This window comes from Phyllobates terribilis, unplaced genomic scaffold (genome assembly GCF_046119375.1).
Source record: "Phyllobates terribilis strain yellow unplaced genomic scaffold, ASM4611937v1 Scaffold_2__4_contigs__length_985480577, whole genome shotgun sequence".
In the NCBI taxonomy this organism is placed as follows: Eukaryota; Metazoa; Chordata; class Amphibia; order Anura; family Dendrobatidae; genus Phyllobates; species Phyllobates terribilis.
The window spans coordinates 482,977,582-482,989,990 of record NW_027362762.1 but is presented as its reverse complement, the minus strand read 5'-3'; the positions used below and the strand labels follow the sequence as shown (position 1 = coordinate 482,989,990).

The 12,409-nt window shown below is 48.7% G+C and overlaps 1 protein-coding gene across 1 annotated transcript in view; it reads right to left on the bottom strand.

The window, feature by feature from the left end:
- The window catches only part of AKIRIN1 (akirin 1), a 32,199-nt gene extending 21,644 nt beyond the window's left edge, over positions 1 to 10,555 (bottom strand). Inside the window, exon 1 of the mRNA XM_073665864.1 lies at positions 10,159 to 10,555. Coding sequence (XP_073521965.1) covers positions 10,159 to 10,360 — 202 coding nt within the window. The 5' untranslated portion in view covers positions 10,361 to 10,555. The remainder of the gene's footprint in view (positions 1 to 10,158) is intronic.
- Between the last annotated feature and the right edge of the window lie 1,854 nt (positions 10,556 to 12,409).

The following is a 12,409-nucleotide window of genomic DNA, read 5'->3' as shown; positions in this document are numbered from 1 at the left end:
GTGCAAACCATTAATCAGCCTTAAAAATAGAAAGGCCAAAATTAGACTTTGACAAAAAACCTCTAAAGAAGCCTGCTCTGTCCTTGAAAAAGCATTCTTTTGACAGATGAAACTAAAATCAACCTGTACTAGAATGATGGGAAGAAGAAAGTATGGAGAAGGCTTGGAATAGCTCATGATCCAAAGCACACCACATCCTCTGTAAAACATGGTGGAGGCAGTGTGATAGCATAGGCATGCAAGGCTTCCAATGGCACTAGGTCACTAGTGCTTATTGATTATGTGATTGTAGACAGAAGCATCTGGATGAATTCTGAAGTGTACAGGGCTATACTTTATGCTCAGATTCAACCAAATAGAACAAGGTTGATTTGACAGAGCTTCACAGCACAGATGGACAATGACCCAAAACAAACTGCGAAAGCTACCAGGAAGTTTTTTTAAGGCAAAGAAATGGAATATTCTGCACTGGCCGAGTCAATCACCAGATCTCGACCCCACTGAGCATGCATTTCACATGCTTAAGACAAAACTTAAGGTAGAAAGACCCACAAACAAGCAACTTAAGTCTTAAGGACGGGCAAAGCATCACAAAGGAGGGAACCCAGCGTTTGGTAATGTCAATGGCTTCCAGACTTCAGGCAGTGATTGCCTGCAGAGGATTTTCGACAGATTATTAAAAATTAACATTTTATTTATGGTAAAGTTAATTTGTTCAATGACTTGAGCCCCTGAAATGAGGAGGCTTTGTAGAAAAAGGTTTGCAATTCCTAAATGATTCACAAGATATTTTTGTTCAACCCCTTTAATTAAACCTGAAAATATACAATTCAATTGCATCTTAGTTGTTTCATTTTAAATCAGAAATAGTGGCACACAATGCCCAAATCATGAAGATTCGGTTACGTAATATTTCTGGACCTAACTGTACATGCCCTTTTACTGGCAGGGAGCGCAGAACCACTACATGACCTGACGATAACCAAGTGGGAGATAATGTAGGACCGATAAGCACTGGGAGCTCACCTTGGAAGCCCTAAACATGTTTCCCCTAGCTATATTGAAAGAGTCACACAATTATACACTGCTCAAAAAAATAAAGGGAACACTCAAATAATATCCTAGATCTGAATGAATGAAATATTCTCATTGAATACTTTGTTCTGTACAAAGTTGTATGTGCTGACAACAAAAATCACACAAAAATCATCAATGGAAATCAAATTTATTAACCAATGGAAGCCTGGATTTGGAGTCACCACCAAAATTAAAGTGGAAAAACACACTACAGGCTGATCCAACTTTGAAGTCAAAATGAGGCTCAGTATTGTGTGTGGCCTCCACGTGCCTGTATGACCTCCCTACAATGCCTGGGCATGCTCCTGATGAGGTTGCGGATGGTCTCCTGTGGGATCTCCTCCCAGACCTGGACTAAAGCATCCGCCAACTGCTGGACAGTCTGTGGTGCAACGTAATGTTGGTGGATGGAGCGAGACATGATGTCCCAGATGTGCTCAATTGGATTCAGGTCTGGTGAACGGGAGGGCCAGTCCATAGCTTCAATGCCTTCATTTTACAGGAACTGACACAATCCAGCCACATGAGGTCTGACATTGTCCTGCATTAGGAGGAACCCAGGGCCAACCGCACCAGCATATGGTCTCACAAGGGGTCTGAGGATCTCATCTTGGTACCTAATGGCAGTCAGGCTACCTCTGGCGAGCACATGGAGGGCTGTGCGGCCCTCCAAAGAAATGCCACCCCACACCATTACTGACCCACTGCCAAACCGGTCATGCTGAAGGATGTTGCAGGTAGCAGATCGCTCTCCACGGCATCTCCAGACTCTGTCACATCTGCTCAGTGTGAACCTGCTTTCATCTGTGAAGAGCACAGGGCGCCAGTGGAGACTTTGCCAATCCTGGTGTTCTGTGGCAAATGCCAAGCATCCTGCACGGTGTTAGACTGTGAGCACAACCCCCATCTGTGGACGTCTGGCCCTCATACCACCCTCATGGAGTCGGTTTCTAACCGTTTGTGCAGACACATGCACATTTGTGGCCTGCTGGAGGTCATTTTGCAGGGCTCTGGCAGTGCTCCTCCTGTTCCTCCTTGCACAAAGGAGGAGGCAACGGTCCTGCTGCTGGGTTGTTGCCCTCCTATGGCTCCCTCCACATCTTCTGGTATCTGCTCTAAGCTCTGGACACTGTGCTGACAGACACAGCTGCCCTTCTTGCCACAGCTCACAATGATGTGCCATCCTGGATGAACTGCACTACCTGAGCAACTTCTGGGGGCTGTACTGTAGACACCGCCTCATGCTACTGTACCTCTAGGGGTGAGAGCAATGGCAAAACGAAAAAGTGACCAAAACAACAGCCAAAAGGATGAGAACAGAGACGTGGTCTGTGGTCACCACCTGCAGAACCACTCCTTTATAGGGGGTATCTTGCTAATTGCCGATCATTTCTACCAATTGTCTGTTCCATTTGCACAACAGCAGGAGAAATGGATTCACAATCAGTGTTGCTTCATAACTGGACAGGAAGATTTCACAGAAGTGTTATTGACTTGGAGTTACATTTTGTTGTTTAAGTGTTCCCTTTATTTTTTTGAGCAGTGTATGTATTACCTTCACTGTATGTATTACATCACATCCAAAATGAACAGAGTACAGCCTGAATACCCGCATTAGTCCCCCAAATGTCACAGGGGACGAGAACGTTTTTTTGACTTTCTGTGAGATAGCCGGGAGATTAATGGAATACTGGGCCCAAGAGGTTCACTTCCTATGCAACCGCATGGGATTGTCCTTCACAGATGACCCTAAGGCTATGTTCACACATGTTGGGTTTTTCAGCGTTTTTTGCTGCAGATTTTTATGCAAATCTTCAGCTGTGTTTTGCAGTACCAGCAAAGTCTATGAGAAACCAGAATTCTCTGTTCACACACACGTTTTTTTGTTATTGTGTATTTTATGTCTTGGTTAGGTTTTTGGAAAATAGAGCATGGACTTCTTTCAGCATTTTTTTTCCACCCGTAGGAAGTAATGGGTAATGGAAAAGAAAAAAACGCATCAAAAACGCACCAAAATTTGCATCAGGGTATGTGCACACGATGCAGAAATGCTCAGGATTTTTTCCTGAGCGTTTCTGCATCTCTCTGGCAGGAAAAAACGCATGCGGATCGTACATGCGGTTTCCTGCCAGGGACATGCGGAAATGAAGCGTTCTTCACTTTCATTTCCGCATGCGGGTTGACAAGCGCTTCCCAAGCGATTTTAGCATCACTTGGAAAGTGCTTGTCAACTTCACACTATATAAATCCATGCAACCGGCATGGATTTATATAGTGTGTGATGTCAAAAAATAAATCTATACGTTACCCTCTGATGGCCCCCGGTGTCCTGCTTCATCGGTCCCGGCTGCCGGCAGTGAAGACTGTAGGACCTTCCGACGTCAGCGTCACGTGACCCGTCACATGACTCTGACGTCAGCGAAGGTCCTTCATTCAACCGCGAAGTGCGCGGGAAGCCGGCAGGAAGCAGCGCGGGCCGTCAGAAGGTGAGAATAATATGTATTTTTTATTTTATTCTTTTTTTTTTTAATGGTACCTGGGTCTGGATGCGAGTCCTCTCATCCACACCCGGGTACCATCCGCACATTAGACCGCATGAAAAGCGCATCAACATATACAGTAATGCGGATTCCATGCGGTCTAATGCAAGTCAATGGCGGCAAAAGAGCAGCGTTTCCGCAAAATTAATTGACATGCTGCGGATTTTTGACCGCAGCGTTTACGCTGCGGAAAAATCCGCATCATGGGCACAGTACATGCGGATTTCCATTGGGGAACATTGCTGCCCTTCTACCATGCGTTTTTCATGCTTTTCCGCGGCGTTTACGCAACTGCAAAAACGCCGCGGAAACGCACGAAAAACGCATCGTGTGAACTCAGCCTCAGTGTTTTTGATGGCAAAATACAATGGGGTTCTTTTTTTTCCACAGAACTTTATGTGCATGCATAAATAGAGAGAGAAGGACAGTGAAAAAAAAAAAGCATCAAAAAATGCAGCAAAACCTGCGTTTTTGACGCAGCTGATTTCCTACCAGAGATCAGTTTTGCTGCAGATTTATGATTTTAAAAAAACAAACAAAAAAAAAAACACAACCTGTGTGAACATAGCCTTAAGGCCCTGTCACACAACGATATAGCTAGCGAGATCGTTGATACATCACGGTTTTTGTGACGCAATAGCAATCTCGCTAGCGATCTCGTTATGTCTGACAGGTAGCAACGATCAGGCCCCTGCTGTGAGATCGCTGATCGTTACAAAGCTTCCTGGACCATTCCTGGGTCGTTGCGCTCCCGCTGGGCAGTGTGCATCGCTGTATTTGACACCTTATCAACGACCTCGTTAGCGATTCAGAACTGAGACACGTAGGCGTGCATAAATTGGACTTTTCCGCGCCCCTCGTCCCCGATTGGTGGTCGCTACTGCATCCTTGCTTTTCGGATCCCACCAGCGTTCTCCGGCTGTGACTCCACTTTGAAGAAATCAGACATCTTTAGCGAGGTAGGTATTGTTTGGGGTCTCAAATGAGTTTCCATTTTTAATTCATTTATAGGACATCTACCAATTATCTGCTATCATTGCTCTTCAGGGAGGGAGGGCTTGGCTTCTATCTGTATATATATATGCTTTTGCATGGGCAGATATTTAGGGGTCTCGTGCACACACACCCACACAGCACGTTTTCTGACACGCTGTCCTGGCCAACAGCTTCAGAGTTTTTCACACGCCAATTAACATGAAGCTTAAATCAATAGACTGTTGTTTTGGCCTGTTGCACGCGTCACAACTTTCTTCGTCGACGTGATGCAATTATGTACTGTCCGCCTGGCTTCGTGGACTCTGTGGACCTAGCCAATGGGGAAGTGGAGCTCGGTGAATGGCGTGCAAACGATCCTGCAATTGCAGGCCTTCAACCAGTGGGATATGGCAGAAACACCCATGATGCGAAGACCTGCCGCGACAACTACTGACAGTATTTTAACGGTCCTGGTGCTGTTCCTTGGCAGCATCAGAACCTATAGTGGGCAACTACTCATGTTTCTACACTACTGACATTTCTGTACTGATATATATATACACACACATATACATTCGTGTACTCGTATGTAAACAGATTCATCCATGTACTCATACATATTTTTAAGTACATAAATATATACACACACACACGTATACAGATAACTATATATACACATACATACTCTCAAACATACAGATATGCATACACATAAATGGCCATTTACATCATATATATATATATATATATATATATTTTTTTTTTTTTTCATATAAATATATGGACATCCATACATCTGTACAGGAACAATGCACACACCAGTGTTCCCGTCTGACCGACCGGAGACGCAGTAGCGATCCCGTCTGACCGGAGACGCAGTAGAAATGTTAAACCAAGGCCGCCCAATCAGAACGCAGTAGCGTCCACCAATCGGAGAGGAGGGGGCGCGGGAAAGTGATTTTATGCAAGCCTTTGTGACACAGTACAGTCCCTATCAAGGTGTGGATCATTGAAATAGCTGCTGTGTGAAAGCGTCCCAACGACCGCCGAGATAATTAGTTAGATCGCTGGGGCGGCCGAAATCGTTGGGAAGTTCTGCATGTTTGACAGCTCCCCAGCGATCACGAAACGACTCTCCAGCGATCCCAAAACCGTGATGCACTAACGATCTCGCTAGCGATCTCGTTATGTGTGACGGGGCCTTAAGACTTGTCTACGATGATTTGACCCTGAACAATAACAAAGGACTGTAGATAGAACCTCCAGTGAGGAGTAATCTATTTATATAGTCTGCAAGTGTGTGGCTAGAAACGGGATGTCCTCAAGTGTGTCTACCATCTTGCAATAGAAATAGACAGAAAACCTATACCTTGCTTTATAGAAAAAAAAATTATCTATGTATGCTGCAGCTGCCCTGGAAAATTCCTAAGAATTTTTGATAGATTTGATACCCCCCTGACTACCTAACTAGTGGGTGGTGCGCAGGGAAGGGTTGGTGGTCAAACCAGGGGAAGAAAGGGAGGAAGGTTTCTGGGACTGTACTTACTTTCTTCTATGCAGTCTTTGAACCCACGCTCTATCAACCCATCTCACTAAAGAGAAAGAGACCAGCAGCTATGACTATTGTGCAACGTCGTTTATTTGGTATGATTTTCTCTTTTTGGGCAGAACCTACTAAGATATATCTTTTGAAATATTCTATTGAAGTTCAAATATCTGTCCTACATTACTTTTAATACTGTTATTACAATGTACTAAATATGTTTAGAATTGCTCCTGGTCATTAATTTCCTGTATCTTTTAAATCTCCTCAACCTTGATGTGGTTTAAAAAATAAATAAATAAAAAATGTAGATATCTGATTCAACATTTAATTTACTCTCCCCTAATGTGAGACAGGCGGCCGGTCCGTGCATTGCAATCTGAGATCGGACCAATGATCCTGGACATCTGAAAGTGCCCTTAGAAAGAATTAAAACGCAGGGAAAACAGGACTAGTGGCCTGAGCTCTGCAGTGCCCAGGAGTCTGGGAAGAAATTAAATTGCTGGTCGTAAGGTTCCCCATATCTGAGCCAGACAGTCAGACATAATCAGAAAAAATCCAAACAGAATCCAAGAGTTCATGCTTTGGTTTTGATCCTTTTGCCTAACTGAAGTCAGTGACTGATGGGGTAAGCCTTTATCCTAGTTTTTGAGGATTCAAGCAGAAGCTTCAGATGAAGTCAGAAACTGGCACAGGCACGGTCTGAAGCCAGTCCTAAAGAAGCACTCCCATCAATATTTTTATTCTCTTAAGGCAGGAGTGGAAACCTTTTTTCTGCCAAGGGCCATTTGGATATTTGTACCGTCCTTTGGGGGCCGTACAAATCGAGCACTAACTCTGCCCAGACACTGGCACTGGTGTCAGGACATAATCTTTAATTGCACGCGCCTCAGCGTTCAGTAGGCAAGTAAAGTATAGGGCTGGCGGCCATCAAAATACAGCTGCAGGCCAAAGCACTGCTGTTCTGGGGAATCTGCCCAGGGGCCGCATAAAAGGTCATCGAGGGCCGTAAACGATGACCATGAGAGCCTGAGGTTTACCACCCCGGTAGTAATGGAAAAAAGAAAAAGTTAACTGGGTAGAAAGGTAAAATGAGGAATTGTAAGTACAGAGTGCTGTATAATATGATGGTTGTAATATATTAACAGGATAAAAACTTTGATGGGAGGAGGAGTGCTTCTTTAAGTCAGGTTTACATCTGGTTACGTGGACATGTCAGCCATAAGCTTCACACATACGCCAAACGTAGCCTAAAGTGTCCTGTGGTCCTCTGTTGGGGTAGTATGTGCTGCTATATCTTTTTTTTTTGTGTGTGTAGGAAAGCATTGCAGACTGTTGTCATATAGTGGGCCATCGTAAAAAAAAAAAAAAAAGTATGCTGAATAGGACCCTTTTTGAAATTGTGGTTAGTGGACAACGTGTGTGTGTGTGTGTTTTGCGGGCATACTTCTGATATGTATACAGTGTTTAACCACTGCACTAAGGTTAAGAGGACACGGTGTTTGTGGCTAATATGTAAATGTACAGTATTTTTCAGATTATAAAATGCACTCCCCCCAATTGAGGTACGTGTTTTATAATCCGAACGCGCTTACCGGCGTTGGTGGAGCCCAGGGTCGCTGCTGTTGAGAACTTCCGGCAGAGGCAGGAGTCGGAAGATGGCAGCGGGAACCATGCTTGCAGTAGGTGTTTGGTGGTGGGGGGGCTCCGCCGACATTTTGTAAAAGCCGGAGCCCCGCACCTTTCATGCTTTCCTATGTATGCCGGAGGCGGCGCATGCGCAATTGAGATCTCGGGAGCAGAGATCTCAATCTGAGCATGCGCTGGGAAACCGCAGCATAGGAAAGTATGGAAGGTGCGGGGCTCCGGCTTTTACAAAATGTCGGTGGAGCCCCCGCACACCTCCTACTACAAGAATGGGACCCGCAGCATCTTCCGACTCCTGCCTCGACCCTGCCACCTGGGACCTCCCTCCACCAACGCCTCGGCCCCCCAGGTAAGGTGATTATAACAGGCACTGGTTTATAAAAAACAAACAAACAAAAAAAAATACAACAACATTTTTTCCTAATCTCCTCCCCAAAATTTGAGGTGCGTCAGAGTGGACACATTACTGAAGGATACCATGTTACCCTGGCATAGATGGTGGGCTAAGTGTACAGGGGTAGTATGCATACAGCCTAAAGCTAGCCATAAATGTGGCTGTTATACCAACAGCTACGCCTTCCAACTCCCCCATACACAGGAACGCTCTCCCTGGCTGAATGTTCCCCTCTTCTTCATGAGAGCCACTGCCAGATGAGACTTATCCCACAGCTACAAAAACAAAAAAAATTGGGATATTGAATTCCAACCACCCAACGTTTATGTCCCACGACAATCTATGGGGGTAGGGGGGGGACAGAGGACCCCCAAACTAACTTATCTAATGTGCATGGGGGCCTTAAAGGGGTTAGCCACTACTGGACACCCCCGAACTTAATGCACATGACAAGTTGCGCCACCATTTTGAACAGCAGGGCCTACATCACAGGAATAGGGCCACTGCGAGAGTAAGGCTATGTGCCCACGTTGCATTTATGAAGCAGAAAATTTCTGCTGCATAAATGCAAGTCCTCTCCCGGAAAAACGCATGCGGAATTCCGCACGCGTTTATCGCGCATTTTTCGCGCGTTTATCACGCGTTTTCCACATGCGGAATTGCCTTGCGTTTTTTATGCATTGGACAAAGGCAATTCCGCTTGCGGAAACGCAAAATTAAATGACATGCTGCGGATTTTTGAATGCGGCATAAACGCTGCGGAAAAATCCGCAGCATGTGCATAGAACTTGCGGAATCCCATTGGGGACCATGGGGTGCGGATATACATGCGTTTTTCAAGCGTTTACGCTGCGGAAATTCCGCAGCATATACGCTTGAAAAATGCTACGTGGGCACACAGCCTTATATACTGTTTTTTTATTTTAAATTAAGGACAGAAATTGATTAAACTGGAGGTGCCCAGTAGTGGACAACCCCTTTAATCCGAAACAAACAATCTGGAGTTACTAATTTGCAATTTCAGATTTGCAAAACCAAAAACCATCACAACCCTGTTCCACAAGGATATGTAGGGTTAACCCTTACATGCCTGATTTACTACACCAACTTAATCCCCGATTTGTCCCTATAGGCAAGTGCTGCGAAAAAAATAAACCTGATTGATTGAAATATAAATCAATTCAGATTATAGGGAAATCCCTACACAAAACCCAGGACTTCTGATCATTGGCATCTATGGGCGACCCCACCATGGCCGGCAGATCCCACCATGCCTGGTGTCTATGGGCGATCCCACCATGGCCAGCAGACCCCACCATGCCTGGTGTCTATGGGCGATCCCACCATGGCCAGCAGACCCCACCATGCCTGGTGTCTATGGGCGATCCCACCATGGCCGGCAGACCCCACCATGCCTGGTGTCTATGGGCGATCCCACCATGGCCGGCAGACCCCACCATGCCTGGTGTCTATGGGCATCTAGGGGCGATCCCACCACGGCCGGCAGATCCCACCATGCCTGGTGTCTATGGGCATCTAGGGGCGATCCCACCACGGCCGGCAGATCCCACCATGCCTGGTGTCTATGGGCATCTAGGGGCGATCCCACCACGGCCGGCAGATCCCACCATGCCTGGTGTCTATGGGCATCTAGGGGCGATCCCACCACGGCCGGCAGATCCCACCATGCCTGGTGTCTATGGGCATCTAGGGGCGATCCCACCACGGCCGGCAGATCCCACCATGCCTGGTGTCTATGGGCATCTAGGGGCGATCCCACCACGGCCGGCAGATCCCACCATGCCTGGTGTCTATGGGCGATCCCACCACGGCCGGCAGATCCCACCATGCCTGGTGTCTATGGGCATCTAGGAGCGATCCCACCCACACACAATCCAGCACACAGGAGCTGCCCTCCTCAGACAATAAGCACACAGCACGATCACACAGCCATGCTAGCAGCCATGACAGCCGCGACATACCCGGGGTGAGCCTGCAGTCTCCTCCCAGCTGGGGCAGTGGGGATGGCTGGCCGGCCTGACTCTCCTGTCTGAGGCCGCATCTCTGAGGGGTAGGGGTGGCCGGAGATCCGGGGAGAGGGGTGCACCGACGCCGCTTAGGAGACTGTGGGCTCAGCAAGGCCTCAAACTCCATTGAGCGTTTTAACGTCGCTCCGCAGGCCATCTTCTCCTCTTGGTATAAATCCGCTGAGTCCGGTGTGTAGCCGCTGAGGGGTAGACAAGGCGCAGCCGGCGGAGACCTTCACCCTACAGCTTCCTCTCGGTTAACTCCACACCACAGAAATGGCGACTCCTCCCGGCAACGGGCCAACTGCCGCGATTGTGACGTCACGTGAAGGACCACACCACTGCGCGTGGGGAAGGGCGGCCGACAGCATTTCCCTCGTCGTTACACAACGCAGGAGGCTTCTTCAGGGCATATTACCTGGTTTCCAGATCCGTGTATTGGGGTAGAGAGTCGCGTTTGTATCGTTTGCCTCAGTATCGCTCTTCTCCCCCCCTTTATGCTGTAATGGCATGCTCCAATACAAATGTGAACGCTTCAGAGGCAGAGGTCAGAAGCTGGGGCGGCTTCTCACAGGGAGGCAGGAGCTCCTGTGTCCTGGCACCGTGAGGAGAGGGCGGATTAGTGCTCAGGTCTGAGGACTACACACAGGGCTGACTCAGGAAGCTGGTGTGTTTACTCCGAACATCAGGGTTGTTTCACCCCCTATTATCTCCTGTCATGTCACATGGGGGAAAGTGAGAATGGTTGGTCTTATTATCCCCTGTCCTATGGACGTGGCCGAGGCCGGTGGTGGGGCGTATCACCCCCTGTCCTGTGGCCGAGGACTAGGCCGGTGGTGGGGCGTCTCGCCCCCTGTCCTGTGGCCGAGGACTAGGCCGGTGGTGGGGCGTCTCGCCCCCTGTCCTGTGGCCGAGGACTAGGCCGGTGGTGGGGCGTCTCGCCCCCTGTCCTGTGGCCGAGGACTAGGCCGGTGGTGGGGCGTCTCGCCCCCTGTCCTGTGGCCGAGGACTAGGCCGGTGGTGGGGCGTCTCGCCCCCTGTCCTGTGGCCGAGGACTAGGCCGGTGGTGGGGCGTCTCGCCCCCTGTCCTGTGGCCGAGGACTAGGCCGGTGGTGGGGCGTCTCGCCCCCTGTCCTGTGGCCGAGGACTAGGCCGGTGGTGGGGCGTCTCGCCCCCTGTCCTGTGGCCGAGGACTAGGCCGGTGGAGGGGCGTCTCGCCCCCTGTCCTGTGGCCGAGGACTAGGCCGGTGGTGGGGCGTCTCGCCCCCTGTCCTGTGGCCGAGGACCAGGCTGGTGGTGGGGCGTCTCGCCCCCTGTCCTGTGGCCGAGGACCAGGCCGGTGGTGGGGCGTCTCGCCCCCTGTCCTGTGGCCGAGGACCAGGCCGGTGGTGGGGCGTCTCGCCCCCTGTCCTGTGGCCGAGGACTAGGCCGGTGGTGGGGCGTCTCGCCCCCTGTCCTGTGGCCGAGGACTAGGCCGGTGGTGGGGCGTCTCGCCCCCTGTCCTGTGGCCGAGGACTAGGCCGGTGGTGGGGCGTCTCGCCCCCTGTCCTGTGGCCGAGGACTAGGCCGGTGGTGGGGCGTCTCGCCCCCTGTCCTGTGGCCGAGGATTAGGCCGATGGTGGGGCGTATCGCCCCCTGTCCTGAGGCCGGTGGTGGGGCGTCTCGCCCCCTGTCCTGTGGACAAGATGACGGTGGTGCTTTGTGAACTTGAAAGGCCAGAGTCTGAGAGTGGGGCAGTCTGTCCATGGAGGTGGTCTGGAAGCTTTCATGAGGTTACATTTAAAAACAAAAAAATAATTTCATGTTATTTTATCATTCCTATAAAAGCCAGAAACGCATGAAAAAACCCCGCCATGAACATGTGGAGTTTTTATTTGAAGGAAAAATAAAAAAAGGCCAGAAAGAGAAACTGGGGCAGATTTACTAATCCTGTAGAATAGTTTATAGTGTAAACTTAAACTGGACAGTGTGGAACCACATTGAATGATAATTGTGCATCTGTAGACACTTGTCTAACTTTACACCCCTTCTCAAGCGACTTGGGCATTAATGTGTTGTGTAATATTTTAGGTCACGTTTTAAGCCACGTTCACCTGTCAAGTAAGCTGCAAAAAGTCTTAGGGCTCATTCAGACGAGTGTATTACAAGGAATCTGTCACCAGGTTTTTGCCACCTAATCTAGAGCATCATAATGTAGAGACAGAGA